This window comes from Echinops telfairi, unplaced genomic scaffold, assembly GCF_000313985.2.
Source record: "Echinops telfairi isolate 266 unplaced genomic scaffold, ASM31398v2 ScPeMD7_1;HRSCAF=3_0, whole genome shotgun sequence".
NCBI classification, from domain to species: domain Eukaryota; kingdom Metazoa; phylum Chordata; class Mammalia; order Afrosoricida; family Tenrecidae; genus Echinops; species Echinops telfairi.
This window is the reverse complement of record NW_022103896.1, coordinates 35,208,652-35,236,514: the sequence shown is the minus strand read 5'-3', so window position 1 is coordinate 35,236,514 and position 27,863 is coordinate 35,208,652. Positions and strand designations below refer to the sequence as shown.

The 27,863-nt window shown below is 35.9% G+C and overlaps 1 protein-coding gene across 31 annotated transcripts in view; it reads left to right on the top strand.

Moving 5' to 3' along the window:
- RIMS2 (regulating synaptic membrane exocytosis 2) overlaps nucleotides 1-27,863 on the top strand; it is a 438,267-nt gene that overhangs the window by 158,896 nt on the left and 251,508 nt on the right. For 11 of the 31 annotated variants that reach the window (XM_045287740.1, XM_045287764.1, XM_045287851.1 and 8 more), the window contains 8 exons: nucleotides 4,631-4,839; nucleotides 6,347-6,466; nucleotides 9,020-9,119; nucleotides 9,900-10,023; nucleotides 14,560-14,606; nucleotides 16,476-16,588; nucleotides 22,732-22,779; nucleotides 26,201-26,331. In XM_045287740.1, coding sequence (XP_045143675.1) covers nucleotides 4,631-4,839; nucleotides 6,347-6,466; nucleotides 9,020-9,119; nucleotides 9,900-10,023; nucleotides 14,560-14,606; nucleotides 16,476-16,588; nucleotides 22,732-22,779; nucleotides 26,201-26,331 — 892 coding nt within the window. Of the gene's footprint in view, nucleotides 1-4,433; nucleotides 4,502-4,630; nucleotides 4,840-6,346; nucleotides 6,467-9,019; nucleotides 9,120-9,899; nucleotides 10,024-14,559; nucleotides 14,607-16,475; nucleotides 16,589-22,731; nucleotides 22,780-26,200; nucleotides 26,332-27,863 lie in introns of all 31 variants that reach the window. The other 20 variants (XM_045287875.1, XM_045287826.1, XM_045287784.1 and 17 more) reach the window with 3 other exon arrangements.

Here is a 27,863-nt window from a genome sequence, read left to right as displayed (position 1 = left end):
TGCCAGACAGTGGTATGGGTGATTTACCAACATTTTTACTTACATCATATTTATTTCATTCGTTTCCAGTATTTTCAGGCTCCCACTTGTTTCCTTTCTATTTCAAGCACTTCTTTTATTCTTTGAGTATAGATCTGCCAGTGAGGAATTCCTCTCTTTATTTCCCATTCATGCCTGAAAGTTAATTTCACTGTATTTAGAATTCAGAACTGACATCTTAGGCTTTGAAAAACAATGTGTTATTTTCTTCAAGCTTCTAAGATTTCTGAAAACTGTTACTCAAATTATTTTCCCCTATCAGTAAAGCATTGTTTCTTGCTACTGGTTTCAAGAATATTGTCCGTATATTCAGTTTTTAATTTGATTATGATGTTTCTTGGTACACATTACTTTGCGTTCATTCTATTTGGAGTTTATTGAACTTTTGGAATCTCTGTAGACTAGTTTCCTTGGCCAGGTTTGAGACCAATTCGGCCATCATTTCTCTGAGGGGTTTATCAGCCCCATCCACTTTCGTTTCGGAGACCCCAGTGATGCAATGTTGAGTCTTTTCTTCTAGTCCTTCACCTCCTTGAGGCTCTCTTAATTTTTTTACGTCTAGTCCACGTCTTTGGTTTTATTGTTTTGTTTTTGAGAATGGATACTTTCTATGGTTTTCTACATTCAAGCTCTTTGAGTTTGGGCTGTTCTGCTGCCCCCTCGATTCCGCAGCTCAGCCGAGTGCACCCTATCCAGTGCTTTCATTCAGATATCGTACTTTTTGGTTCCAAAATTTCTACTCCAATTTTCCTTCTGTCTGTGATTTTTTGGGGGGAGGGCCTGAAACTGTTAGGCCAGTAACACATTGTTATATTGCTACAAAAGGATCTGCGCATGGAACTATACTAAGAATATAAAATGAAGAAGCCTCCCTCTCAATCAAACCCACTGCCATCGAGTGGATTCTGACCTATAGTACCCCTTTATGGCGTAGTGGTCGCACATGGGGCTGCTAACCAGAAAGGCAGCAAGTCGAAATCATTAGCTGTTCCACAGGAGAAAAATGAAGCTTTCTACTCCCATAAAGAGTTACAGTCTCAGATACCCACAGGGGCAGTTCTACCCTGACCTATAGGGTCACTCATTAATAGTTAGAACCTCCTTGATGGCAGTAAGTGAGAAATCTTTATAGGAGCAGGCAGGCTCACCCTCATCTTTCTTCTGAGGAGCAGCTGGTGGGTTTGAACTGGTGATCTTGTGGTTAGCAGTCCATTGCCTAGCCCAGGATGCCAAAAAGGTTCCAAACACTCTAATTCACTGCATTGAATAGATTTTGGCTCATAGCAACTGTATAGAACAGGGTAGAATGCTGAAATGGTAAATCTTTATAGGAACAGACAAAGCTTCATCTTTCTCTCCCAAGCATCGAGTGGGTTTGAACCGTCAACATTGTGCGGTCAACATTGTGGTCAGCAGCTCTATGTTTACCTCACTGCGCCACCAGGGCTTCCTTTTAAATCAAAAGTATTATCTAAATACTAATAATTCTAGGTGTTTAAGACAATTTTGTCTCTCTTTATTTTTCAAAAAAAGGTATTTATTTAAAACCATTTTATTGGGACATAATCCACTTATCATACAATTCAATAGTTGAGTCATATCAAGAAGGGTTGTACAATTCTCACCACAGTCAGTTTTAGAACATTTACCTCTTCCTTGTATACCTTTTAATTAGCTCCTTATTGCCCCCCAATCTGCATTGCCATATGCCCAAAGACCCATGAATCCAGGTGCTGTCTCTACAGGATTCACCCATCCTGCAGTTCACATACCAAAAACATAAAGCAAAGGGACAAAAAAAATAACAAAATAAAATGAGGAAAAAGCCTCAATAAAAAATAAATCAAAATATTAAAAACTAGAAAACTTGAAAAGGGAGATCAAATGATAATGTGTTCAACTTTAACCTAACTACATCCATTTTCCTGTGCAGTCTACATGATCACAAAGCTTTTCACCTCCCTGGTCTGTGTCCATAGGAGGTTCACCAGAGGCTTATATTTATTATTTTAAATTTATTACCTTATTTCATTCTTAGTCACATAAATTCTTACAGTGACAATGACCAATTTTTGCCTATTCACCAAATCTGGCAGAAAGATGAGATAACAAGCCTCAGTGAAGATTTCCTACCCCAGCAGCCCTGTGGAGAGGTTCTGCTGGCCCATGGGCTGGCTCTGGGTCACAGCACACCCAGTGGTTTGTGCTTGTTCGGAGACCACAGTCTGTCTCTTTTTCTCTTTCTCCATGTCTCCCTCAGCTCAGACTCTGAGTGTTGGAATTCATTTGAATTCTCTTCATATCTCATTTTATCCTCTCTTTTTAAGCAGTATGACTTATTACTCCTGTCTTTATGCTGATAATGTCCAAATTAATGTTCCCAGCTGAGACCTTTTTGTCCAAGCCTTATTATAGTTTGATAAATTTATTTTATGTGTCCACTTGAATAACTTATAAGCATTCAAATACTATGTAATTGAAAGTTAATCACTATATTTAAATTCTGAGATGCCCTTGGATATTTCATATTTCAGTATCTCTAAAACATAGTGCATATTACATTGCATTACTATATGAAAGGCAGTAATTCACTCCTACCTCTTCTGAAATATTAAGTGCCCCTCTTTTAGTCTTTTCATCTCAAATAGGTTTCTTCTTTCATTCAGTGAACACCTGGCATATCCTTGACTCCTTAGTCCTGGTACTGCTATTCCTACTTGCAAGCTAGCTCTTAATCCCTTTGCCTGGTCTGTCTACTGCCAGCCTCTTTATTTGAGGCATGGTTACCTGCCTCATATTATCTTAAAAAACAAAACAAAAAACTTTTTTAACATGCAGTGTCTTTGAACTCAGTCTTCATGCGGTTCTTTGATTTATCTTTTAAAAATGTAAATCAGTTCATGTCACCCTTTTGCTTAAAATTGTTCAGGGGAAAAAATTTCATGATCTTTAGTATGGCATGAAAAAAACTCTCCAACAGTGGGTTCGGGCTGCTGCTCAAGTCTCAATTAGTACTGCGTTCCTCTCCTCCTTGCTGGTGCAGACGCAGGGCTCTTGGTCTAGTCCTTTTACAGCATTGCCTTCTTTCTTCTTTGTGGAACGTGCTTTCTTTCAGTTTTCACCGGCCTGTCTAGTGGCGTTGGTATTTGCCAGCCTCAAGCTGATAGTTCAAACCCACCAGCTGTTCTGCAAGAAAAAAAAAAGAGCCTATGTGCTCCTGCCAAGATTTGCAGCCTCAGAAAGCCTCGATGGGGCTGCACTGGATGGCACCGGGGGTGGAGTAGTCTGGTGTGCATCTCCGTATTTGTTCTTGAGTTCTCATCCTACACGTCACGTCACTTTAGATGGGTTTGCTGACAGCTCAATCGAAATGAGACCGTCTTATACCCACTGGTATTGTTCTGTATGCTTCTTTATAGCACTAGGTCCATGTGTTTTGTAATTTTTTGTGATCATTTGTGTTGATCCTCCACTCGATTGTTAGCACATCTTGTTGACACTTAACATTAGGGTTTAGCATCATGGTGAACAAATGGAAGAATGTTTAATGAGAATTTTTTAATAATTGAAGGTATGCCCTGAGTTCTTAAAGACAGATGTGTATGTAGAGATATAAAATAATTTTTGGTTTTTAATTTGAGGGAAAGGAGCAACAAGTAAGTTTTAGATATGGATATTATTCTTAATTGTAAGTTACATGAACTGACTTCAAATGAGTTTAAAAGGAGAAAAAATTTGCTTTTTCCAAGAATATAATTCCTGAAAATGGCTTCAAAGTAGTATTAAATTAATGTTAACTCAAATAATAAAAAATTAATTTTAAAAATTAATGTTATTTCTTGTCATTTTCATACAAAACTCACCTTTTGTGTATCCATTTCTTTTATATGAACGTTTTTCCTTAGTCACCTAACTCTTCTACGGGATCACGGCCTTATAGGGAATGTCAGACTGCATTCCAAGAACTTTTGGCTTTTTGTTGTGGTGGTTATTGGCCAACCATTGCGTATTTTATGAAATGTTCCTAATCTTTGAAGCAGAACAAAGGCACCTCTGTACGCCAACCTGTGAAAATAAATACCATGACTAACAGACACAGTTGATAGTTTCTTTTCTCTAATAAGTAATTGATTTGATTCCTATTCCGTTTATTGTTCACCTTTTCTCTCTCTTCTTGTAGGGTTCGCGTAGAGTACAAACATTTTATTTTCTACATTCTATAAATTTTGCTCATTGGGAAGCTTAGCTTTCTCTTGGTATGTACAGCGAGTGCTACAGGCAAAGTTCTTAAAACTAGACAGGCTCACAAAATTAAAAATGTTTACAATGTCTTTGTCTGTCCTTTCTTTCGACGTCTCCTTTACTGCACTCTTTTGTCTGTCTGACGCTCACAGGAGACATGGATTACAACTGGTTGGACCATCCGTCTTGGCATAGCAGTGAGGCACCCCCAATGTCTTTGGTGAGACATGTGGAGCCTTGCTGTTTAATTTTGGTTATCATTTCATGTTTCCTTTTTTATTTACACCTTTGCATGTTTTCTTTTCTTGTATCTTTATTTTATTTTTTTATTTTTATCCCACACCTGTAGGGGACAGTCAAAAGGGAAAAAGAAAAACTAGTGAGCAGGCAGTTTTGTCGGACTCTTACACCAGGTCTGAGCGACAAAAGAAAAGGATGTACTTTGGAGGCCACTCTTTGGAAGCGGATTTGGAATGGTCCGAGCCTCAGATTAAGGACTCGGGGGTAGATACCTGTAGTAGCACAACCCTAAACGAGGATCATAGCCGTAGTGAGAAGGTACTGCGATTGTGGAGCCTGCCTTTTACCTGCTCATTTGGTCTTCGTTTGCTCTCTGTCACTCATTAAAGCAGAACATAATGATAATAATAATTTTAAAAAGGACAGGGCATTTCAAAGGTCAATGTAGCATTTTGTAAGGTGCAGAAAAGAAAAACAAAACAAAACAAAAAACCCTCTTGCTTGCTTGACTGTTTTTGTGGTTTGACCATCTGCCAAAAAATAAATAAGTAAATAAAAACAAAAACGAGGCACAAAGGAGTGTTTTGTCTTCTGGTCGCATGAAATAACTTTGTGATGTCATTATAAACCACAAATAATGAAGAATTTGTTTTGGATTGGCTTATTTGAATGCTTGCCTATATTTTCCTTGGGATGAAAATTAAATTATTAATAGTGTGAATCCCAGGCAAAAGGGAGATAATTGGGTTTGTTTGTACAGAAAAAAAGTTGTTTTTCTTTTTTCCCTTTCACTGTCATTTTGCTCTTTTGTTTTATTGTCATAGCATTTTAATGTAGCATTAATTAGTATTAGAATCATTGCCATCTGCTTTGGTATTTATTATTTTTGCTTTTAGTGTAGTGGGAATTTTGAAACTCTTTTAACCATATCAATTTGATTGAGTGGAACTTATCTTTTGCCTGCTAAATTTTGCATGACGATAATGCATGTTACTTCCAGATGACTGTGAAACTACCGTGATTACACAAATCATTTTACTTTATTTTAGATATAATTCATAAAGGAAAGGTAGCTGTATTTATGAAGGACGTGGGTCTGCCCTGAGAAGGAAGTAAACAACCAGTATTTGCTAGGTTATTTCCCGATGGCTAGGGCTGAAGTGTCGCGTAGGTGTACTAAATACATCACACGCATGAAGGCATCCATGAACTTGGTAAAGAGTGAGCAGAGTTATCCATTCTAACTTTAGAATTATTTCTCTAAATAATTTCTCCCATGCCCATCTCATTGGAAAGTTATTGAGGTTTGTGTATTTTTTTGTAAATTTAATCTAGACTTCTATTTTAAGAAACCCTTATTATGGGTTTAAATTTCATGTTTAAGTGTGATTTGAAATATTTAACATAATCCCTTTCCAAATTTTCCAAAAAATGTTTGAAGGTTAAATTCTCATTTTTAAATGATTCTGCTTACATTGAATTTCAAGCTCTTTTTTCTGCCTGTGGATTTTTAATCTTTAACACATCAATGATTTATATCAGACTATGCATATATTTTAAATACTTTTTGTTTCATAGAACTAAAGAGTTTACATGCTGGGTGAGAACTTCAAGTAATTGCATATTGAAAGAAATTGAGGCTATCAGCGTAATGTACTAAAAATCCTTTGGTCAATGCTTTGGAATTGGAACTGGTTTGTGTAATCATAATACATTGGAATAAAATAAAATTTTATTTATCTGAAATTTAGAAAGGTTGTACAATAAAGTCATTTGTCATGAAAGAACATAATTTGTTTGTTTGTTTGTTGATACAATATGGAAGCATCCTGTGACCTGGCAGCCATCTAAAGATGGGGATCGTTTAATTGGTCGCATTTTATTAAGTAAACGCCTAAAAGATGGAAGTGTACCTCGAGATTCAGGAGCAATGCTCGGCTTAAAGGTATGTACGAAAATTGATGATATTTTGGATGTATTTATAATTATGAAAAGTGTAATCATTCTACCTATGCCAATTTAGTGCTCCCCCCATTTTCAAGGATCCCCAAATATTTGCACTCCTTAGCCTGAACTTTTTTGTTCTCCAAATATTATGAAGTTACATTATGCTACATTAGTACCATTATTTCTACTTTTGGAAGTCAATAAACATAACTTGATTTTTTATAAATATTCTGAATATATGATCAGACTTGATTTGTACACCTTTTTCCATTATGTTTTGTATTTTATTCAAAGAATAGTTTTATTGAAGTACTAACTATGCAAGTCTAAGAATTGTATGTATGTATAACTGAAAACCAAGCTCATTGCCCTTCAGTCAATCCTGACTCATAGTGGCCCGATTTGGGGCTTCTGAGGCTGTAAATCTTTATGGGAACATGGTGGGTTGGAACTGCCAGCCTGGTACTTAGCAGTCCCCTGCTTACCTTTATAGTGCCACGAAAGCTGCTTATATGTATAATATAGCAATATAACTTTGTGTTAATTTTGAAAGATGATTGTGTGAAAGAGAATACAGTTTGATGTCTGGAGATGCAAAAACATTTATGTCACGAGGTTAACTAGAAATAGTGTTTTATAACATTTAGTACAAATGTAAAATAGAATTCTGTTTTTTTTTTTTTTGTCGTATGTGTATCTGGTATGGCCAATGAAAAACTGAAATGAAAGGAAAAGTAAATATTTTAAAGTTAATCATTGCTAGAAAGTTGTTTTGTAGAGCCTGTATTAAATGGAAGCTATTCGAGAAATATGGGTGTCAGTGGAGTTGGGCAGTGAACACCATATGATTACCATATCACTGGTACTGATCTCAGGGTATACATTTATTACCTGATTTGGCACAATACATTGAAAATGGGCTTTTGTAAGGTTGTGTAGCTTGCTATGGCTTTGTAGATTGTGACGAAGGTGGGATTAGCAGAATATGCTATGTGGACACCATGGTTGAGAGGTTAGACTTGAATTCTACTTACTGCAGGAACTAACTGAATGACATTGGACAACTGAACTTCTCGTGGCCTTAGTTTTGTATTCTGTTAAGTGGGAATTTTAATACTTGTTAAATTTTTATAATAAATTTACTAAAATAAGATATAAACTTTTAGTATAATGACTGGCACCCTATAAGGTTTCGATAATAGAGCTATCAAACCATGAGAATGTATTTAATATTTACATAAAATTTTAGCTTATAAGATATACACATTAATTTTGAAGATCAAACCTATGAATTACAGGTTAATATTGCCTTGTATCTGAGTGTAATTAACTTTAATTATGGAAAAATTGTGTACAGTTAGACAAATCAGTGGATTTTGAATCCAGATATATTGTGACAATTGATCAGAATCAAAAGTATTGCTTTCATTAAGAGATCAGTATATTACTGCTCCACTGCATTATCACTAATAGGGTTTTGCTGTTGTAAAATAACTTTTAGGTGTGTGTAATGTTGTCTGGTCACCCACATGTGCAGAGGGGAATGCCAGCGTGCCTTTTCAGAGCAGAGTGTTGGGCCTGTCTTCCACGGCACTGCTGGCTGGTTTCAGTAGCCAACAGTTTGGCTAGCTATCAAGAGCTGAATGCTTGTCACACTCAGGATTGGGATGCACATGGTCTACATTTTATAGTTTTCTGATGGGATTAAGTCCATTTGGTCATTTTTCTCACAAAGGATCCACCATCACAGTGCACATAAATAAATGTGCTGGAAGGATGACTAATGAATGAAATTTTTATAGTACATTATAGTCAGAACAAGAAGTACTTATATGGTTATGTCACACTTCGACAAATGTTTAAATAATTATATTGTGTTATAATAATGTAGTTATTTTAGAAATTGTAAACATAAGAATTCTGTAATACGTACTCCAAAACTCAAAAACCAAATCCACCTTCATTGAGATGATTTTGACCATGGCAACTGTATAGAACAGGGTAGAACTGCCCCTATCGGTTTCTGAGGCTATAAATCTTTTTTTTTCTTTTAAAAATCATTTTATTGGGGGCTCATACAACTCTTATCACAATCCATCCATCCATCCATTGTGTCAAGCACATTTGTACATTTGTTGCCATCAGAGGCTATAAGTCATTATGGAATCAGAAAGCCTCCTTTTTCTCTTGCAGAGTACCTGGTGGACTTGAACTGCTGACCTTGTATTTGTCAGCGCTACATAAGTACCCATTCTCCCACCAAGACTCTTTCTAATAAGTATAGAGATTACAAAACTGTTAGTTACTAGAATTAAATATTTTAAATAAATAACATTAAGTTGTAAACAATTGGGAGATGTAGAAAGTCTATACTTGGACTTTGTATTTAGTGCTTAATAATAGCACTGTATGATCTAAAGATTATTACCAGTGCATTAGCTTAAGTTTTAAAAAAATTGAAACAGTAAATTGCCTAGGTATTTTTACTTGAATTTTCAACTGTGTTCATTTTGACAATGAGCCTATTTTAATAGTTGCCTCTTTTAAACAGGTTGTAGGAGGAAAGATGACAGAATCAGGTCGGCTTTGCGCATTTATTACCAAAGTCAAAAAAGGAAGTTTAGCTGATACTGTAGGACATCTTAGACCAGGTACGTCTACTTTGATTTTTTTTTAACATTTTAAATGTTAAAACTTCTGAAAAAGCAGTTCTTACATAGCATTGAGTTGGCCAATTTAGAGAGAGCTAATTTCTGTTAGACCTAGGTGTTTATTTATTAAGAGAAAGTTCAAACTGTTAATTCTTGTGTCATATTTTATATTTATATATTTTGGTAGCTATTCTCTTTTATTTGGTTTCTCATATACCTGCCTTTAAAAAAATAAACTTTATTTAGGAAACAAACTGTATAGATAAAGGCATATTTCCTAATATTAGTCAACCTTGTCTCTTTGGTAATAACTTCTTATTGGAGAAGTCCTTGAGTATCTTGGAGAGGATTCTATAAGACGCTAATTATTAAGATTTTACAAGAGAAGTTAGACCAGAGAAAACCTGTAAAGAAAACAAGGTCTCCAGCCGCCGACACACTGCAAAACCCGGAGTGCAGGATTGTGAAATCTTCAGAGGGGGAATGGATCTTGACTGTTGCCTATAAGCACAATGTCTATTAAGAACGTACATGTAGCTTTTCTGTATGTTTCTCTCTTTGATCTTAGACCTTGTTAGAGTCTTTCCTTTGAGTGAAATATAATTATCATCCTAATTATCAAATTTTATGTCACTTAAGCTGTCCTCAAGATGTTTCCTAGACCATAATGTTGATTTTAGTATTTAGAGTTCCTTGAAGCTCAAAATTATTTCTGTTTTAAGTGCATTTTAGGGGATTAGCTTTTCTTTCTAAGATTATCATGCCTGACACACTCTGTAGGTGATGAAGTGTTAGAGTGGAATGGAAGGCTGTTGCAAGGAGCCACCTTTGAAGAAGTGTACAACATCATTCTGGAATCCAAACCTGAACCGCAAGTGGAGCTTGTTGTATCAAGGCCTATTGGGTAAATTGATTTCAGTATTTTATCATGTCTAAAGTTGGGTGCTAGTCAATAATTTATAATGTGTAAACCAAAAGTGTTTCATTGCTCTATGAAAATACATTTTTGTAGGCAACTATTTTCTCTTCCTTTACCAAAAAGATCTCATCCTAAATCTCTTGATCTGATCATCCTAGAAAATATAGTTAATGACAAAAGAAGAAATACCTTGTTATTTTAGCAGTTTAGTAGATTACTGAAGGCAATAGTAGGCAAAAGAGTACATCTCACATGTACTTAGTATAATAATAATCATTATATTTAGAGTGTTTAATGAACTATTTTGTACAATTAATGCCCCCCCCACTCTGCTGCCATTAAGTTGATTCTGACTCATAGCGGCCCTGCAAGGACACAGTAGACTGCTCCCTACTGTTTCTGAGGCTGTACATCTTTGTGGAACCAGGCGGCCCTTTTGGTTACTAGTAGCTCAGTACTAAACCCACTGCACTTACCATGTCTCCTTTTGTAAGAATAGTACTAACTATATTTACTTTTCTCCCTGAAATGATTTCAACATAGGAAAGAGAGAGAGGAACATAAAATCCCATGTACAGGTCATTGTTTAAGGAAAGATAAAACCTTCTAAAAGATGATGAGCTAATAGAAAAGTAACCAACATGAATGCACCCTTTACTTTGCTAATTTATTGCCTATCAATTAAGTAGACATTTGCTTTAAATTGGCCTATATGTGATCCCTTGTACCAATATGAGAATCATTCATCAAAAATCCAGCAGCTCTTCCTTTAGAGAAGCTTATATTCTACCACTGAACCACAGCCATCAAGTTGATTCCGAGTCAGAGAAACCCTGTAGGACAGAGTCGACTCCTCACAGGGTTCCCAAGGCTGCAGATGGTTCTGGAAGCAGACGGCCTCATTCTTCTCACGCGGAGCAGCTTGTGGGCTGGGACTGCGAGCCTTTTTGTGAGCAGTTTCATGTTTCACACGCCACGTTAATATTGTATACCCAAGTTACAGGCACACCTGTAACTGAATGAAAGCAATAAAAAAGTCACAAGCAGTGAGTTAACAAATTCATTATTTAGGAGAAGAGCTTTCTAAGGGCGAGGCAACAGAAATTGTTCCATGTAAAATACTAATGCTCAATTTTCTCTCGTTTAGTAAATTGTTTCTTTGATCTCTTTTTAATTAAAAAAACTTATAAATTGGGAGTTAATACATCTATCATTACATAGTTCATTCACATCAAGCAGAATTATACAGTTCTACCACAATCCGTTTCCAAGCATCCTTTTTCTTCCTGGACTCCTTGACGTCATCTCCCTTTCATTCCACCACACCACTGTAATCCCCCTTTTGCCCCCTGAAGCCCTTATCCTACTTGCTGCCCCTGTAGGTCCATCAATCCTGGATTTCATAGACCGAAACACAGAAACACCTAGAACAGAACTTCTTCAAGGTGACCTCCAATGAAGTAACCTCTGAGATGCACCCTGATATGAACAAATAAAAACAGAAATACAGGAAATATTGGAAACCAGATCAGGTTCAGCATGCATCAGAGGTGGCACCAAGTGACAAAGTTTTAACTGTTCAAGTCAGACTTATGCTCTGCTCTTCTCTACTCATCTCTCCAGTGCACCTGTTTAGTGACCATCCCTCAATTGTGGATTTCTTTTTAAAAAAATCATTTTATTAGGGGCTCATACAACTCATCACAATCCATACATACATCAATTGTGTAAAGCACATTTGTACATTCATTGCCCTCATCATTCTCAAAACATTTCCTCTTGTGGATTTCTTTTTATGCGAAAGTAAATCGCTTAAGTTTGCATCTTAGTTTTATTGAAATTCTCCTGCCAAAGTAATGAGACTGGCACTTAAAATCATTTCCAATTTTTAATTGTCTTAGCTTTCTAAAGCTCTGTAAAGTGGTAAATGGCAATGTGTCCTTTTAGCATAGCAGTTAGCAGTGTTGGATTACCTAGTCAGCATGGTTGTACTTCTTTACTACTTTCTTTGGATGATCTTCCTTTTTAAAATCACATCAACGATTCTGCTCCTAGGTTTGACTGTCATTTGTCTTCTTAACCCCCTGGCACCTTCCTACAGAAAGAATCAAAGTCTCTTCAAATTTACAATTCCTCACAATGACAGAATACCTAGTAAGCAAGGTAAGCACAGTATTACTTGTGCTTACTTACTAATCGGTAGTAAACAGTTTCACATGTTTTACACCACATCAAAAATGTGTAAGTACACATTTTGTAAGTAAGCTCAAATAAGCCGGTGCTTACTTTGCTCCTTGGGTAACCTGGCCGTGGTGGTTAAATGTACCAGTGAAACTATAAAAATATTGGTGCCTGGTTTTTTTCCACAAAGAACATGTTTAAGCCCGTCTCTGAGATCAGTGGATGGCTGCAGGCAAGGCTCACGTTTACACATTTGTCTTTGTTCCATGTGCTTGTTAGGTGCTGTCAGATTGGTTCTGACTCACAGCGACCCTGGGCACAGCAGAGTGAAGCGCCGCCCAGTGCTGTGCCATGCTCGCAATTGTCCCTATGCTTCAGCCCACCGACGCAGCCACTGTATTCATAATCCCTCTTGTTGAAAGTTTCCTCTTTTTTTACTGCCCCACTACCTCCCAAGCATGATGTCCTTCTCCAGGGACCGTCTCTCCCGAGAACTTGTCCAAAGTACCTGCAGTGAATTCTCACCATCTTTGTCTCCAAGGAGCCTCTGGCTGCATTTCTTCCAAGACAGATTTGTTTGTTGTCTTGGCGGTCTGTAATCTTTACCATAGTCTTCACCAGCACCACAATGCAAATGGATTGATTCAACATTCAACTTTCACATGCATATGAGGCGGTTGAAAATATCATGGTTTGGATCACGCACGCCTTACTCCTCAAAATAACGTTCTTGCTTTTCCACACTGCATCCCAGAGAGTTAACACCAGGGCTCCAGAGGTGTCTGTTGAGCCAATTAAGTTTAAGACCTAGAGGTCAGATTAGAAGGTTATACAACTGTCTTTTGGGGTGACAAAGGGATAATCTTGATAGATGTTCACAAAGGACACAGGACAATCACAAGAGACGTAGGACAATCGCAGAAGCTCAGTATGAAGCAGCTTTGGGCAAATGGAAAGCCGCCTTGGTGAGAAAATAGCTAGGACAGGTGCACCGAGCAACCTTTTCCCACCACGGCGACCCATCCGCTCCTCCTCTGTGGCAGGAAGGGCTCTGCTGGGAGAATCTCGCTGGGAAACTACATCCTGCATCCCAGCTCTGTTCTTGCCCCTCCAGACTTCTTTTTGTTTCCTAAACTCAAAGAACATGGAAATGGAACTTAATTTGCGTCCTTCAAAAAGACTAAAATATCTATTTAGTATGGTTTTGAACTGGTTAAAGAGAGAGAAATACTCTCTCCAGAAGGGTATAGATCTTGATTGAGGGACGGTATTTTGAAAAAACAATAGCCCCATTTTGATATTTTGTTTTAGAAAGTTTCTTTACTTACCCTCATGTTTTTTGGTATTAAAGAATTCTCCAAGTGGCGATACCGGGAGGGAAGAGGGAAGGGGGGAGAGAAAGGGGGAACCAATTACAAGGATCTACATATAACCTCCTTCCTGGGGGACGGACAACAGAAAAGTGGATGAAGAGAGACGCCGGGCAGTGTAAGATATGATAAAATAATAATTATAAATTATCAAGGGTTCATGAGGGAGGGGGAAGAGGGGAGAGAGGGTGGAGGGGAAAATGAGGAGCTGCGTCCAGGAGCCCAAGCGGAAAGTGAGAGTTTGATGAGGGCAACGAATGTATAAGTGTGCTTTACACAATTGATGTATGTGTGGATTGTGATGAGTTGTATGAGCCCCAATAAAATGATTAAAAAAAATAATTCTCAAATCATATGCTCTTTTAAATTTAAAACAATTTGTAGACTTTCAGGTAATTTTTTAAGATCATAATTTTTAACCATAATTTTAACTTCTACCTCTTCTAACAAATATCAAGCAAAATCTCTTTTTATTTTGAATATAACTACAGGCAAGGTAAACAATTTGCAAAATCCCCCCAAGAAACAAGTTTATAGTTTTTTCCCCCAGTAGAATGATTACAGTTAAAGAGTTTAAAGCACAATCTCCGAATGTTAGCATTTTTCTTTGAGTGATATTTTATTTGTATGCTTACCTATTATTGGATATTACAGGGCACAGTACAATGCAATAAAAATATATTTGTGAAACTTGTTCAGTAGATATTTTTGGAGCATGGATAATGAATAATACAGCAAGCTAAAGTGCATATTCTTTTTAACTTGAAATGCTTGAATTTTTAAACAATTGAGATTGGCACAAATAATAGCTTATTAACATAAGACGCATTTCTCATGTATAGTAATGTTGCTACCGCATACAGTTTTTGCCATTTTCACACTGTCCCATTTTAATATGTTGTTAGCCATCCAAATGGCAGATGTATTTATAGTTGAAACTGTTTCTTCTTTCCTTTTTCTATCATTTCAGAGATATACCTAGAATACCTGATAGCACACATGCACAACTGGAATCCAGTAAGTTCCATTTACACTAGAAAAAAATGTGTCTTTAATAATCTCATTCATCAGAGGGCAAATGAAGTGTTTTATCTATTAGGAAAAAATACGATATATGATAATTAGATCATATATAATCATGTAAAGATTTCAAATAATAGCTTTATTTCAGGTAATCATGGGGGAAAGTCCAAAATTTTATAGTCTTTTCAGAATTGCTTTTTTTTAAAAACCACAGAGCCTTAATACCTATGAATTTTAAAGTTTTGTGAAAGTAGAATAAAATAAACTGCAAATACTTAAAGTACGTAATTACCCTAAGTTTTGGCCCACATATGATACCTGTGAAATCATCAACACAGTCCAAAAAAAATTCATCATCCTCAAAAGGTTTTTCCTAATGAATTTCTGAAAATTTTTCATTTTACTACTTTGTCATGTAACATATAAGGAGCACTAAGGGTGCAGTGGTTATGCGCTGACTGCTAACTGAAGGTCAGCAGTTCAAACTCACCAGCTTTACTGGAGAAAGCGGTGGCAGTCGGCTTCTGTAAAATCACAGCTTTGGAAACCCTATGGGGCAGTTCTACTCTGTCTGATAGGGTCACTATTAATGGTAGCTGACTCAACAGCAGTGGGTTTAAGCTAACATAAGTGGGCATGATGTGTGGGGTAATCAAGTGAATGATTGCATTTCTCCTAATTTACACATATTTTTGTAAGTCTGATAATGGTTCTTATATAATTACAGAATATTCATGGAAAATTTAGACATGTTATATACACATTGAAATAGTGTCAGATACATGAAGGGTTTTTTAAAGTTTGTTTTTGAGTGCTATTTTAGATACTAAACAAATGTGTTCTTTCTAACAAAACTGGGTGTGTAGATGATTAGAGGTTAAACTCACTGCCTGCGAGTCGATTCCTGCTCCAAGCAGCCCTGTCAGTCAGAGTAGAACTGCCCTTTCTGGGTTTCTTCTTGAGAGGAGAGAGCCTCAACTTTCTCCTGCAAGAGGACCTGGTGGTTTTAAACCACTGACCTTGAGGTTTGCAGCCCAACGCATAAAAACTACATCACCGGGACTCCTAAGGGAGAGTGGAATAAGAAATAGGAGAGAGGAGGGAAGGCTGGTTACATTTTGACGCAGATTGGTCAAGATCGAGCACTGTATAAAGGAAGGATGAGAGCACATTTTAACAGTGGTATCTGGGAGATGAGTTTTCCATGGATAACTAACTGCTCTAATGACTCCAAGGCAGGAAAGTCTAAGAGTGAAAACTAGGAAAGCAGTGTGGTTGCACAGGTGGGAACAACCGTGATCCAGGAGTACAGAGTAGAGAGTACAGAGTAGAGTCATGGGGGGCCCGACTGGCTCTATAAGTCACCATGAGGACTTTGGTTTTTACAGGAAGGGGAATTGAGAGCTACATGGGGTGGTTTGGAGGAGAGAGTTGTGTTTTAATAGCTGACTATGTGGAGAACAGATTTAAGGGGATCAGTAGTGCAAACAAGGAGCTCAGTGAGAGCATTGCCCTAGAAATTGAGTGAGGAGAAGATGATGATTTAGACCTTGGTAGTAGCAGTGGGTCCATTGTCTACATTGACAATATTTGAAGATAGACTATATAACAATCTTTTAAACTTATGTTGACCTTTATAAGTATAGGGTTAAAACAGTTTTTTTTCCAAAAAGGTGAAATTCTCTTGACATGACATAGCTTTGTACTTTGAAATATGGGCACCTGTTTGCAAAAGTGTGGTAAATAAAATGTTCTGCATAATAACATTTTGTGAACAATGAATAGTAATTGATACATATAAAAAGTAGGAAATATGAATGAAGAGCCACTGTTATTATTCTTTATGTACAATTATCATTTTAGGTTCTAGCTCATTTGAATCTCAAAAAATGGATCGTCCTTCCATTTCCGTTACCTCTCCCATGAGTCCTGGCATGTTGAGAGATGTTCCACAGTTCTTATCCGGACAACTTTCAGTATGTAATCACTAAATTAATTTATCTTTATAGAATTTAATTATGTGTTTTAAACATGATCGTAGCTTTTTTTCTGTCTACTTTCTTTTGATAAACCAACTTCTTCCTAGAACACAATTTGCTTTTTACCATCAATGATGTCATTTTTAGTAATTTTAATTAATTGAAATTTTATTTTGTTTAATCCAAATGAAAATACATGATGCATTCTTTATAGAGGTAGATTTTCTAGGGATATCAAGAATTAGATTTTTATGAAGACAAATAAGCCTCATTAATATAATCTCATTAATATAATTTCTAAAACCCGAGTTCATAGTTTAAGCTGTGTACCTTAGGTGACTCAGCTATCATATGCTGAAGAGAAATAACGTACAGCAGTACAGAAAGATGGAATTTAAGATAGAAATAAACATTGCTGTAGTCTTTCCTGCTTTTGAGCCTTAAGGAAATATGATGTAGGAAAACTGCTCTGAAATGTAAAGATATTAGAGATGATTATGAAAATTTTTTAACTTTTTCTTTAGTACACCAGGTGATTTCATGTTCCATGAATCTTAATTTTAATACTTTTAATAAAAGTTTTAAAACCATGTCCAAATTCGAAAGGCTTTGAAAAATCAGCCAAAATTGGTTATGGTACTTATTCCGTTTTCATGCTATGATATAATCATTTAAAATAGTCAGAAATTTAAATCTGTTCCTTTATATTTCAGACATATACAGCTTAATATTGCTGATAATACAGATTATTTAATATACTTGAAAATTTCTGAATATCAGAGAACCCATTGGGTTCTCAATATCCAAAGATTGAATTTCAAATGAAAAATATTACTATTTTAAAACTAAAATATTGTTCTGATATTTTAAAAGCAATAGAAAAAAATCTTTCATTTAATGAAGCTATGGAATTCCTCATTGTATGGGTTTGGTGGGCAGAAAGGTTGTTGATTTTTGTACTGAAGTATTTTCTTTTACTTAAAAAGACTTGTAGAAAGTTTACGCAAAAATAGATATTAAAGATTTTTGGAAAAATAATTAGCTATCTCTGTATTGGCAATATCTTTGTCACAAATCATAGTAAAGTCATTCAAGAAAGATGAGATTTTAAATGTCAAACTGAAATGACTTTCTCCTCATTATGTTATTTTTCTTTCTCTCATAAACAAAGTGGACTTCTCCATTTGAGAACAGTGGTCTTTTTTTGCTTTCCACAATAAGTAGCACTTTCCTATTAATTCTTATATAGCATAGATGTTGTCATTTACAGGGTTATGAATTTAACATGAAATTACTTCTACCAATTTGGTAGCTATAATTCTTTATTTATCATCTCATCAAATAGTATATTTAAAAATAATGCTCCCAATGGCTGGATCAAGCCAATAAATAAATTCATCTATCTGTGTGTATTTGTCTGTGTATTCACTTGGATTGAATTGATGGAGGAAGGAGGGGAAATTAGATTTCCATCGTAAGTATCTCTTTATCTCATTTGAAATCCTATGACCCTTTGAGAAATTGGACTGGGGGAGAGGTTTAGGAGAACAGAACAGGGATTGACATTTAAAATTCAGCTGTATTTGCTCACCGTTCAAAATGGACGCGGTAGAAAAATAACTACAGGGTACGAGAGTAACAAGAGCAACTTGAAAGATTAGGTAGTCACATTGGGGCAGTGCTTTAAGGTAACGAGGGAGCAGCAGCTTAGGGTGGAAAGGCAGCAGAGGCCGCACAAGTTGAGGAATGTCTCAAGTTTTACAAGTAGAAACAGCTGAATTGGTGTATGTTTTGATGTGTATATACTCCGCCGCAGCAACGCAGTAAATAAAATTTAGAAGAAAAAGCGAAAAACTTCACTTTAAAATGTCTATATGATTGCATAAAGTATAGCCTTTAGATTTATAAATAATGTTGTTTTAAAATCCATCTTTTAATTCCAATGTGAAATGGTTCTCCGTTTATCATTTTTTTATTATTGGGGAAGGATATAGTCTAGTATTTTATTGGCAATAAATTTTAGTTTTTTTGATATTTGTATGAAAAGTTTCAGCTTCATGTGTATAATCTTGTTTATATGTATACATGCTTACATAGATATTTTAACATACATTTACACACTCTCTCTATCCGTCACTCAGCTTTCTGATTAAAAATATTGTATATGAATACATACATATATGTTTCCTGCAAGTTTGTGGGAAAATTGGAAAGTAGAGATAAAAAGAAAGACTCCCTTATAATCTTGGTGGCATAGTAGGTTAAGCATTGGGCTTCTAACAGCAAGTTTGGCGGTGCAAGTCCCCCAGCCGCTCGCTCCAGGGGAGAACACCCATCGTCCACTCCCACGAAGAGTGCGGGCCAACTTCAGCCTTCTAAACTGCACAGAGCAGTTCTACTCTGTCCTACCAGGTGTCAAGGTGTCCGAATTGACTGGAAGGCAGTAGCGGAGAGAAGTCTGTCAGTAAAATAGAATCATTCATATACATTGGAACTTTTAAACAAAATTGGAATTGTTCGGTGCCTAATATTTTGGACCCTTCACTGTCATGTAGTAATATAATAGGAACTTTTTTTCTTCCCTTAAGAATTCCTTTTCAAGTTATTCTTGAAACTATTTCACCATTTTAACTTAACTTTGTACTATAGGATATATAAGTTGTTTCTAATATATTAGAAATGATAATGCTTTGGAAATCCTTGAATATATTAATATATCTTGCATATTTTTGTTAGAACAAAAATCTTTGGTCAGCATATCTTTCTAAAGATAAAATTAGGAATACAACAGGAAAAGAAACATTTTAACATTTAAAATATATACTGGCAATTTTCCTTCCCAAAATGTTTACACTAATTAAATGCCAGCCTTTAAGAACTCAGGGTCAAATTCTGATGCCACAGTGTAAGTATTGGTAATATATAGCATTGAACAATGTATGCCTGGTCTTTACTCTCATGCAACTTATTTTTTCTTATCCTTCACATCCAGGAAACACATAGCAAGTTATATTGCTGGGTGTAATATTCCTCTTTATAGAGACAGCTTTGGTTTGCTCTAGTGATGTAGCGGATGGGAGAACATGTGTATATATGTCATCCCTAGGAAGAAGCCCTAGGAAATCACAAGGCAGCTTTAGTCTTTAGTTCCTGCATTTCCACCATTTGTCATTTTTGCTTTTGATGCGATTTTCCTGGGGATAACACCTGTTATACAAAATCTTGACAAAGCTTGTGGTAATTTTTGAGAACAAGGTTATTTGTGTAGTATGGGAGTTGACACCTGATAAAAGAACATCAGATACTTCTTTTTTCAAGTAGAAAAGACATATAATGCAAATTGATTTTTACATTTTTTCCTCTCAAGACTCTTTTGAAGATTTTTTTTAAATGTACTGTATGCCACTCCTGTTCTCTGCACGCTTGAATGGTGCTACTGCTTCTTGTTTCTTGTAGCGTAATGGGGACAGGGTCATTCCTCCTGAGCTGAGACCTGTGCCACCCGAGGTTTCCGATAGCCTTCGCAGAGTTTGCACTGCCTTATTTTCATTCTCTTTTAATTTTTCTTCTTCCATAATTTAACTATTTTCTTCTTTAGATGATTACTTGTGTAACCCTCTCGATATCCTTTAATTAATTGGCAGTCATTGGTTAGCTTTCTGATAGGGGCTTAAGATAAAACCTATAGCCTTCAATTCCTTGACAAGGCAGGAAGGGCTCAGGACTCTTTCTTCTTATGGGAAGCAATTACACACGGATTCTTATTGACCAGCATATTTTATTTCACTTCAGGTCTGTGTGGATTTATGGTTGCCATGCTTCCCCATGGTGTTATTTTGTTTTCACCTTTCCTGACTCCATTTTTAGTGATTGCGTGTGGAAATACTATAAATAATCCATTTTGTATGCCTAGTTAAGGGGAGCGCTAACCTCAGAATGACTATCTATCTGCCATGCATTCTTTGAGGCTTGAGCTTCCTATGACATAAAAGCTTTCTATGAAAGGTATTTTGTTTTTTCTCTGTAACTTTTATATTTTGCATCTCGTGACCATATGCTTGTTATTCCAGAAACTTTGGTTGGAAGGGATGTCCTAAATAGAACAGTGCAGTAAATAGCAGGAAGTAACATTAAAATTGCAAAACAAATTGTCCTGTGCAATTAGCATTCTTCATTCAAATCAAGCTTGAGCTGCTGTAGATTTTACCAGATCTTTCACACTTAAAACAAATGAATTAATGTAAAGTGCAATAAGACACATCATGCTTTACCATTCATTTCTAATGGCTATCTCCCGTAGAACTGCCCCCAACAGGAAAATGTTTATATAGCCTAATATTCTATATTAGGTGAAGATATGGTTTAATTGCCACAGGGGTTAGAAGTTCATTTTAGCAATCTGTGAGGTATTTGTTTGGGTTAATTTTAGAAGATAGTGAAATGTTTATCTTAAAAGATAAATGTGTTCTACAATGGCATTCTTTTTAAATAAATCTTTTGTTTTATGAATATGTAATATTACTTTTTAAATCTTCAATTCTTACCCTTTTGGGTCTGAAACAGGTAGAGTAAGTGAGAGGTCAGGAGAAATAAAAAATTTTGAAGATAAGGAAACTTGTCATTTTTATCAACATGACTGGTTAATCTCCAGTTTCCATAGATCCTCTTCCCCATTTGATACAGAATTATCAAACCTGCAGATAGGCCGCGATCAGTAACCACCTCCGTCTCTACATTTCTCTCTTCTTTGGGGAAGATCTGTTCACAAAAAGAAAGACCGTTTATATCTGAGCGCCTTGATGGCTTGGAAATAGGGAGTCAGGTGGTTTGTAGGATTCAATAGTAGTGTTTGAGTCAGGTCTACTTTCCTTGGGGTTTTAGATTTGTGTCTTAACCTGTCCCTAATGATCAGAAAGCTGGGCCATTGCCCTCTTGTACCCGTTATCTGTTACCCTATAGCAGTGGAAAGGTTTTGACTATCACGTTTGAATTAGACAAGAGAGTTATCCATGAGAAATATGAAAGATGAGCGATGGGACGTAGGTGAGAGAAGCAGAAATAAACACCTCGAAAGCCTTCCTCAGACCTGAGACTAGTTCTGATTCTGCCTGTGCTCAACAGCGGGCATGCTTGATAAAGACACAGTTTGTTCCAGAACAAGTAGCCTTTCTTGGGAACTGGGTAAAAGGGAAAAGATACACGTAAAGTCAACAGAGAAAGGAACCTGGATTTTATCATGAGAATTTGAAACGGAATAATTCATTCCAAACAGGTTTATTTCCTGATTTTACAATATCTTGTTTTTTCCATGTGAGTATGGGCAAGTTTATCTTTTTTTTTTTTTTGAAGTCATTGTTTCCTTATCTACAAATTGAGAATAACATCAAGTATCCTAGGATTATTAGGAATATGTCATGAGACAATAAACTTGAAAGATGTGGAAAAACAGAGCAGGTTATGTAAGAAATGAGGTCTTTGTCATTAATATATGTGATTATCAATAAGCTGTGTTTTTTTTTAATGGTATAGAATTAATGCCTAAAGATGATATTTAAACAGCTGAACCTGGTGTAGATTCCTAAAGTAAGACTCAACAAATGAATGAGTTCAGTACATTACACTATACTTCTATCTTACTCTGCTTACTCTTGTAAGCAATCCTAAAGTCAACTTGATTAATATATTTTGGACCTTTGTTACACTTAACTATTTTGGGAAAGCCACACAAATTATTTTCACTGATGCTTTTTAATAAATTTGTAGACTCGGATTGTTTTTATCTTATGTGTTTAAGGGTAAAACCTGGAATTTCTTGACTCGGGTTTGTTTGCAAGCATTCTTAGAATATACAAGCCCAACAATGTCCATTTACATTCAATCCTAGGTCCTTTATATTGATTATATTTTAATGCAATTAAGCTTTTTTTCCCCCTGTTTTGTGTACTTCTATGTATTATCACATTTGGACAAGGTTAACATATTCTTTACATTGAAGCACTTAATTTAAATAAATATTGCCATTAGAAAATTATAAGTAAGGGATAGTTGTATGTGTTTGTTTTTACTTTGGGTCTTTTGGTTCCAGCGTGTTGTCCTTTTGGTTTTGTTTTATTGCTTCTTTCTTTAATTTTGCTTACCAGAGCCAAAGCCTTAGTAGAAGAACAACGCCTTTTGTTCCTAGGGTTCAGGTAAAGGCCTTGTCTGCCTGATAGAAACTAAAGTTTGTTTTAACCCTTATTTGTATGTTTTTGGAAAATGCATAGTAGGAGAATTATTTTGGTATGTGCTCTAAACCATATTATTGACTTTCAAATCATTATATGAGCCAGCTTGTAAAATTCTGCATGGGGATTAAAAATACTTAATAAAAATTTAAAGAGACAAATTGCGAGTAATTTTCTATGATGAATGGAATCTTCTACCTTATAAGGTTCAGAACGGTATTTGAAACAGATATTATATAGGTTCTACTTACCCACAATTTACAGAAATAGCTAATTCCACACTATTGATATTTTCTTTTATTATACTAACTTTGCTGTCTCTTTAAATCATTCATTATCACTTGCCATCTACATTCCCTTGCATTTTCCAAGCCATAAGTCCTTGAGGAGATTGGCAAATATATTTGTACCTTGTCTAAAATATGAATCTTATGCATAATTTATGTTAGCTTCAACTTTTGTTGAAGTATATTATTTTGAAAGAACAAAATAAAAACCTATATAACATACATCGGGCTTCTTTTGTTTATCTTTAGTCCTTGTAATTTTACTGTAATACTTGGGTACAAGTTGTTTGCCTCTTTTCATTAGGAAACACTTATATAGTATAGTAATAGAGTTTTTTTTCAAAAGTAGAATTATGCTTTTCTTGCTTTGCTGCATGTTTTTAAAATTATTTTGTTGGTTTTGAATAATGCTAATTTTGTTTAAAATTTTTAAATTAAACTTCTTATAGTTAATATTATGCAGTGTGATACTTACCCTTGCTGCTTATATTCAACACAGGAAAATTGAAAGTAGTAACCTGGTAAAGTTGAACGATAATTATATTAAAACTGTTAAAATGATATCAAGATGTTTATTAGTGAAATTCAACTTGAACAAACTGGTTAGGTCTAGAATTGTTGAGACACATTTATTATACTTTGGGGAATCAACAGATATTTTAAAACAATTAATTGTAAAAGCACAGATTATAAATTGAAGAATGTGGTAAAACAGTATCACAGTAATAGAATTCTATTTTGATGCTGTGAAATGGATAGCTATTAAGAACTTCAATGCAAATCTCCAAACACAGAATAAAAATCACAGCTATTGCTCAAATGCCTGGTCTAAGACAAATGATTTTGAAAAGTATAATTTTGATCACATAATCAGCAAAATGTACCCAAATCACTTCTGTATTGATTTCCATATATTTGTAAAGTATAACTTAATACACTACTAAGTACAAAGATCATAGCCAATATCTACTTTTATGAGACTCAGATACTATTGATAAATGATATTTTTGTTTCCCACCATATAAGAAAATATGAAGATAAAATTGAAAAATATATCTGAAATATTTAGAACTCATGACTTCAAGGAAGCAAAATGTATTGCCATGAAGATCCCAAGTTTTTAGTCTCAACCCCTTAAAAGTTTTCCACTTAAATGATGTTAAAGATAATTATGAGATGTATTCTGACAATTTAAAAAATGTTTTTATGTGTTTTTCAAGTGTAAAACTTTTTGGAAAGTATGTTTTGAATATAAAATCTTTTTCTTTTTGAACTATTAATGTGTGTGTCATGATTCTTGAATAATTTTTAATGACATGAGTAAAAGAAAGTCTTCAGCACTTTTATTACTATAACACATACCGTAGCAATCCCATTTTGGGCCCAAATATTAGAGGAACCATAGAGCTATCTAGCAGTGTCTCAGTTTAATCTCAGAATCTATGAGATGCCCCTATATTTCTTTCTTTCTCTGTTTCTCATTTTATGCTTTTTGCCAGAACAATAGTTTTCTTTTCTTATTTTTCTAAAAGTAATCTACATCTATGGTCTAGTATATTAGGCTAGCAAATATTTGAACTTTTTTCTTTAAAGAGTGGGCTTTTTTTCTTCCTGTGGTTATTCCTTAGTCTAAGACAATGGTTCTCAAACTTTAATGAACATAAGAATCACTGGGCAGATTTGCTAAAATGTAAATTTCTGGATCCCATTCAGATTCATTACAGGAAAAATGAAACCCACATGTAGTATAGTATAGTATTAAATATAATTTTGAATAATTAAATAAATTATTATTTATTTCTTCATGCCAGGGGTTGTGAATGATACTGATGCAGGAGTTTGTGAACCACGTATTGAGGAAAGCTGTCTAGGGTCCATTTGCATCTACTTGCATTTTGTTATTGTTATGCAACAATACTTGTGTTGAGCATAAGAAATTAGGGCAACATAAAGATCACTAATTACAATTTTAAAATTTTGGATCTTTTTCACTACGATTTCTCTAAAACAGCTTATTCCAATAGGTAAAAATCATGAAGTGGATACAAACAATTTTTTACTGGGTCCTTCTGGGCCATCAGTTCTCTGACTCAAAAGTCTTGCTCAACTCCTCCTCTAGTGTATGAAGGGAGGTGCTCAGCAAAGCCCGGGTGGAACTGGAGCCCAACGACCAGTGTTGAATGTATAATCAGGATTGTATGTACCCTTCATTCTCACATTCCAAGTTCAAAGTCCGTTTCCAGGATGGTGCTCACCAGAGCACCAAGTTCTAAACCAAGATGTAGGACAGACCCAAGTTGCCATAGCTCCTAAAGTAAAAGAATGAACTGGGTAGATGTGAATGTATGCTGTGTGAGGCGTTGTCACGAGGGATAACTGTGAAGCGAATTCAGCAGGTGGATGTAAAGGTCCAGTCCCCACCAGGGCACAGACAAGCTCTTTAGGTCTCCTCGTAGAACTCTTGGCTTAAAGCTCTGATATGATTACTTCACAAAAGAGAAAAAGACTGTGCCGGGGTAAGACCAATTCATGCAAGATAAATCTATAATATTTTATCGTTTAGAGTGAAGGAGTTCATTGACGAAAGCAACTAGTAATTACCCCTGGGTTAAGGTTTATTTTAATGTCTTTTGCTATGGAATAACATAAAATTTTTGCTTAAAAATTTCCTCTGAGTGTGCTACATAAAGTTGCTTCTGCTCATTTATTTTAAGCATTTATCATAAGTACAGTCATCATAGTGAAACAAAATGAACAAGAGCAATTCTTGCATAAAGATGTAGAGCAATGATTGCTTAGAGTCCTTAGTTATAATATTTTATGTGCATTTATTTTATGCGTGTTAACAAGCAATTGAATTAAGATAATAAAAAAAGCCCAAGGGATAGATCAGTCAAATAAAAAGTCTGAACTGATTCTTCTATTCATTGAAGTTATTATAGCATATCCTCTTATTTTAACTAACCACAATTTACTGAAATGAGGTTTATTTTCTGTGCTAATCCTAGTGTAAGTAATTAGGGGTGGATATGGGGTTGATAAACGTTATATCATGTAGTAAATATTTGAGTTGATAAATTAATGTTTTTGCTTTTCAGATAAAACTGTGGTTTGACAAGGTTGGTCACCAATTAATAGTTACAATTTTGGGAGCAAAGGATCTCCCCTCCAGGGAAGATGGGAGGCCGAGGAATCCTTATGTTAAAATTTACTTTCTACCAGACAGAAGGTAGGGAAATGAATAAAAAATGAATGTTCTTGGAAATATGTGGGAAAATGTTAATAGCAGTGGCTATTCTAATATTGTACTTTTTATATTTTTATATCATGACACTCGGCTACTTTTTAACTTTAATATAAACATAATGCCTTTTAAGAACAAAAATAATGTGACAGGAACTACTTAAATGGAGTTGTCTTTTAAAATGCATAGCAAATGTTCACTGTGTATGTTATTTTATATTTATTTCAGACATGAGTGGATTAGTAATTAAATAATGTATATTTTTTTGTATCAAAATAATTTAAAATCATGTTCCTTTCCATCAAATGTGTTTTAAACAAAAATTATAGAAGCAAAAAGCTGGAATGTGGTCTGAAAGCAACTCATCATATTCTACCGCGATTTCTACCTCTTTTTACAAAAATATTATTTCTGTATATTCTGTGGAATTAACACGTGTGTTGTTGTTTTTTCTAATCACTCCATATCACCAAGGTAACTTTCACCACTGGGCTTAGAAGCAACTTCTTGCAGCATCATTGGTTTTGTGTCCATTCTAGGGAATGTTAACCTTCTTCTATCCCAATTTAAATAGGGAACTTAGGATTGAGAAGTACTGTCACAAAAGTTCTCTACCCATTCTTTATTTCCAAGGAAATAAAAAAATAAAGGATTTTTCCATGGAAGCCAGATTTGACTTTTCCCTTTGAACCCCAGGACCCACACCCCGAGAGGCAGACACCCCTGGGAGGTTGCCGCTTCCTACGTGCGCAGCCGCAATGTGGCCATGCTTCTCTTCTAAGTTCCTGGCTGACATGCTGATGCCCTGCTGCTCAGATGAGCAGGGCCGAGTCTGGGTCATGAGCTGGGCAGCCTAGGCCTGGGTTCTGCTCCTTGCGTGGCCTATAACTCTTGAGAAGGTCATGTCTTTAGGCTCCAGCCTCCCCGTCTATATTATGAGGAGCTTGGATTGGACAATGTGAATGCTGCTGGGGGCGCAGTGCAGAGTGGGAGCGCGTGTTGCTAAGTGGGAATGAGCGGCAGTGACCTGAGCTGCAGGGTTTCAAAACTGGGCACAGTTCTCCCCTATTAGCCCCTCGCTGACTCCCTTCCAGGTTGGGGCTGAGGCAGAGGCCTTCTAGAGGAAAGGACCTAAGAAGGTGGCTGGGGAGATGGTTGATCAGCAAGATGTGACAGCTAGCTCAGGCCTGCCCCACTCAAGACCTTTCTCATGCCTCACCTGTGGTCACTGAACACCTACAGGAGACAGCAGTGACCACCATTAAGCTTTTAGGGAGAGTGGGATGTCTCCAGCGCAAAGCCCAATGAAGGGCTAAAGAAGAGGATGGAACTGTGGAAAGGGAGGGGGAAGCATCAGAGGCCTGCTACCCCGGAGCAGGCAGAGTGAGCTAGTGAGCTAGTAGCAGCTGGCCTGACAAGCCTGGAGAAGTCCCGTTACCAGACCTGAGCTCTGGGGACAAGAGAGGAGAGTGGACAACTAGGTGGACTGAATGTAGAGTGAGTGGTGAAGGGGGGTG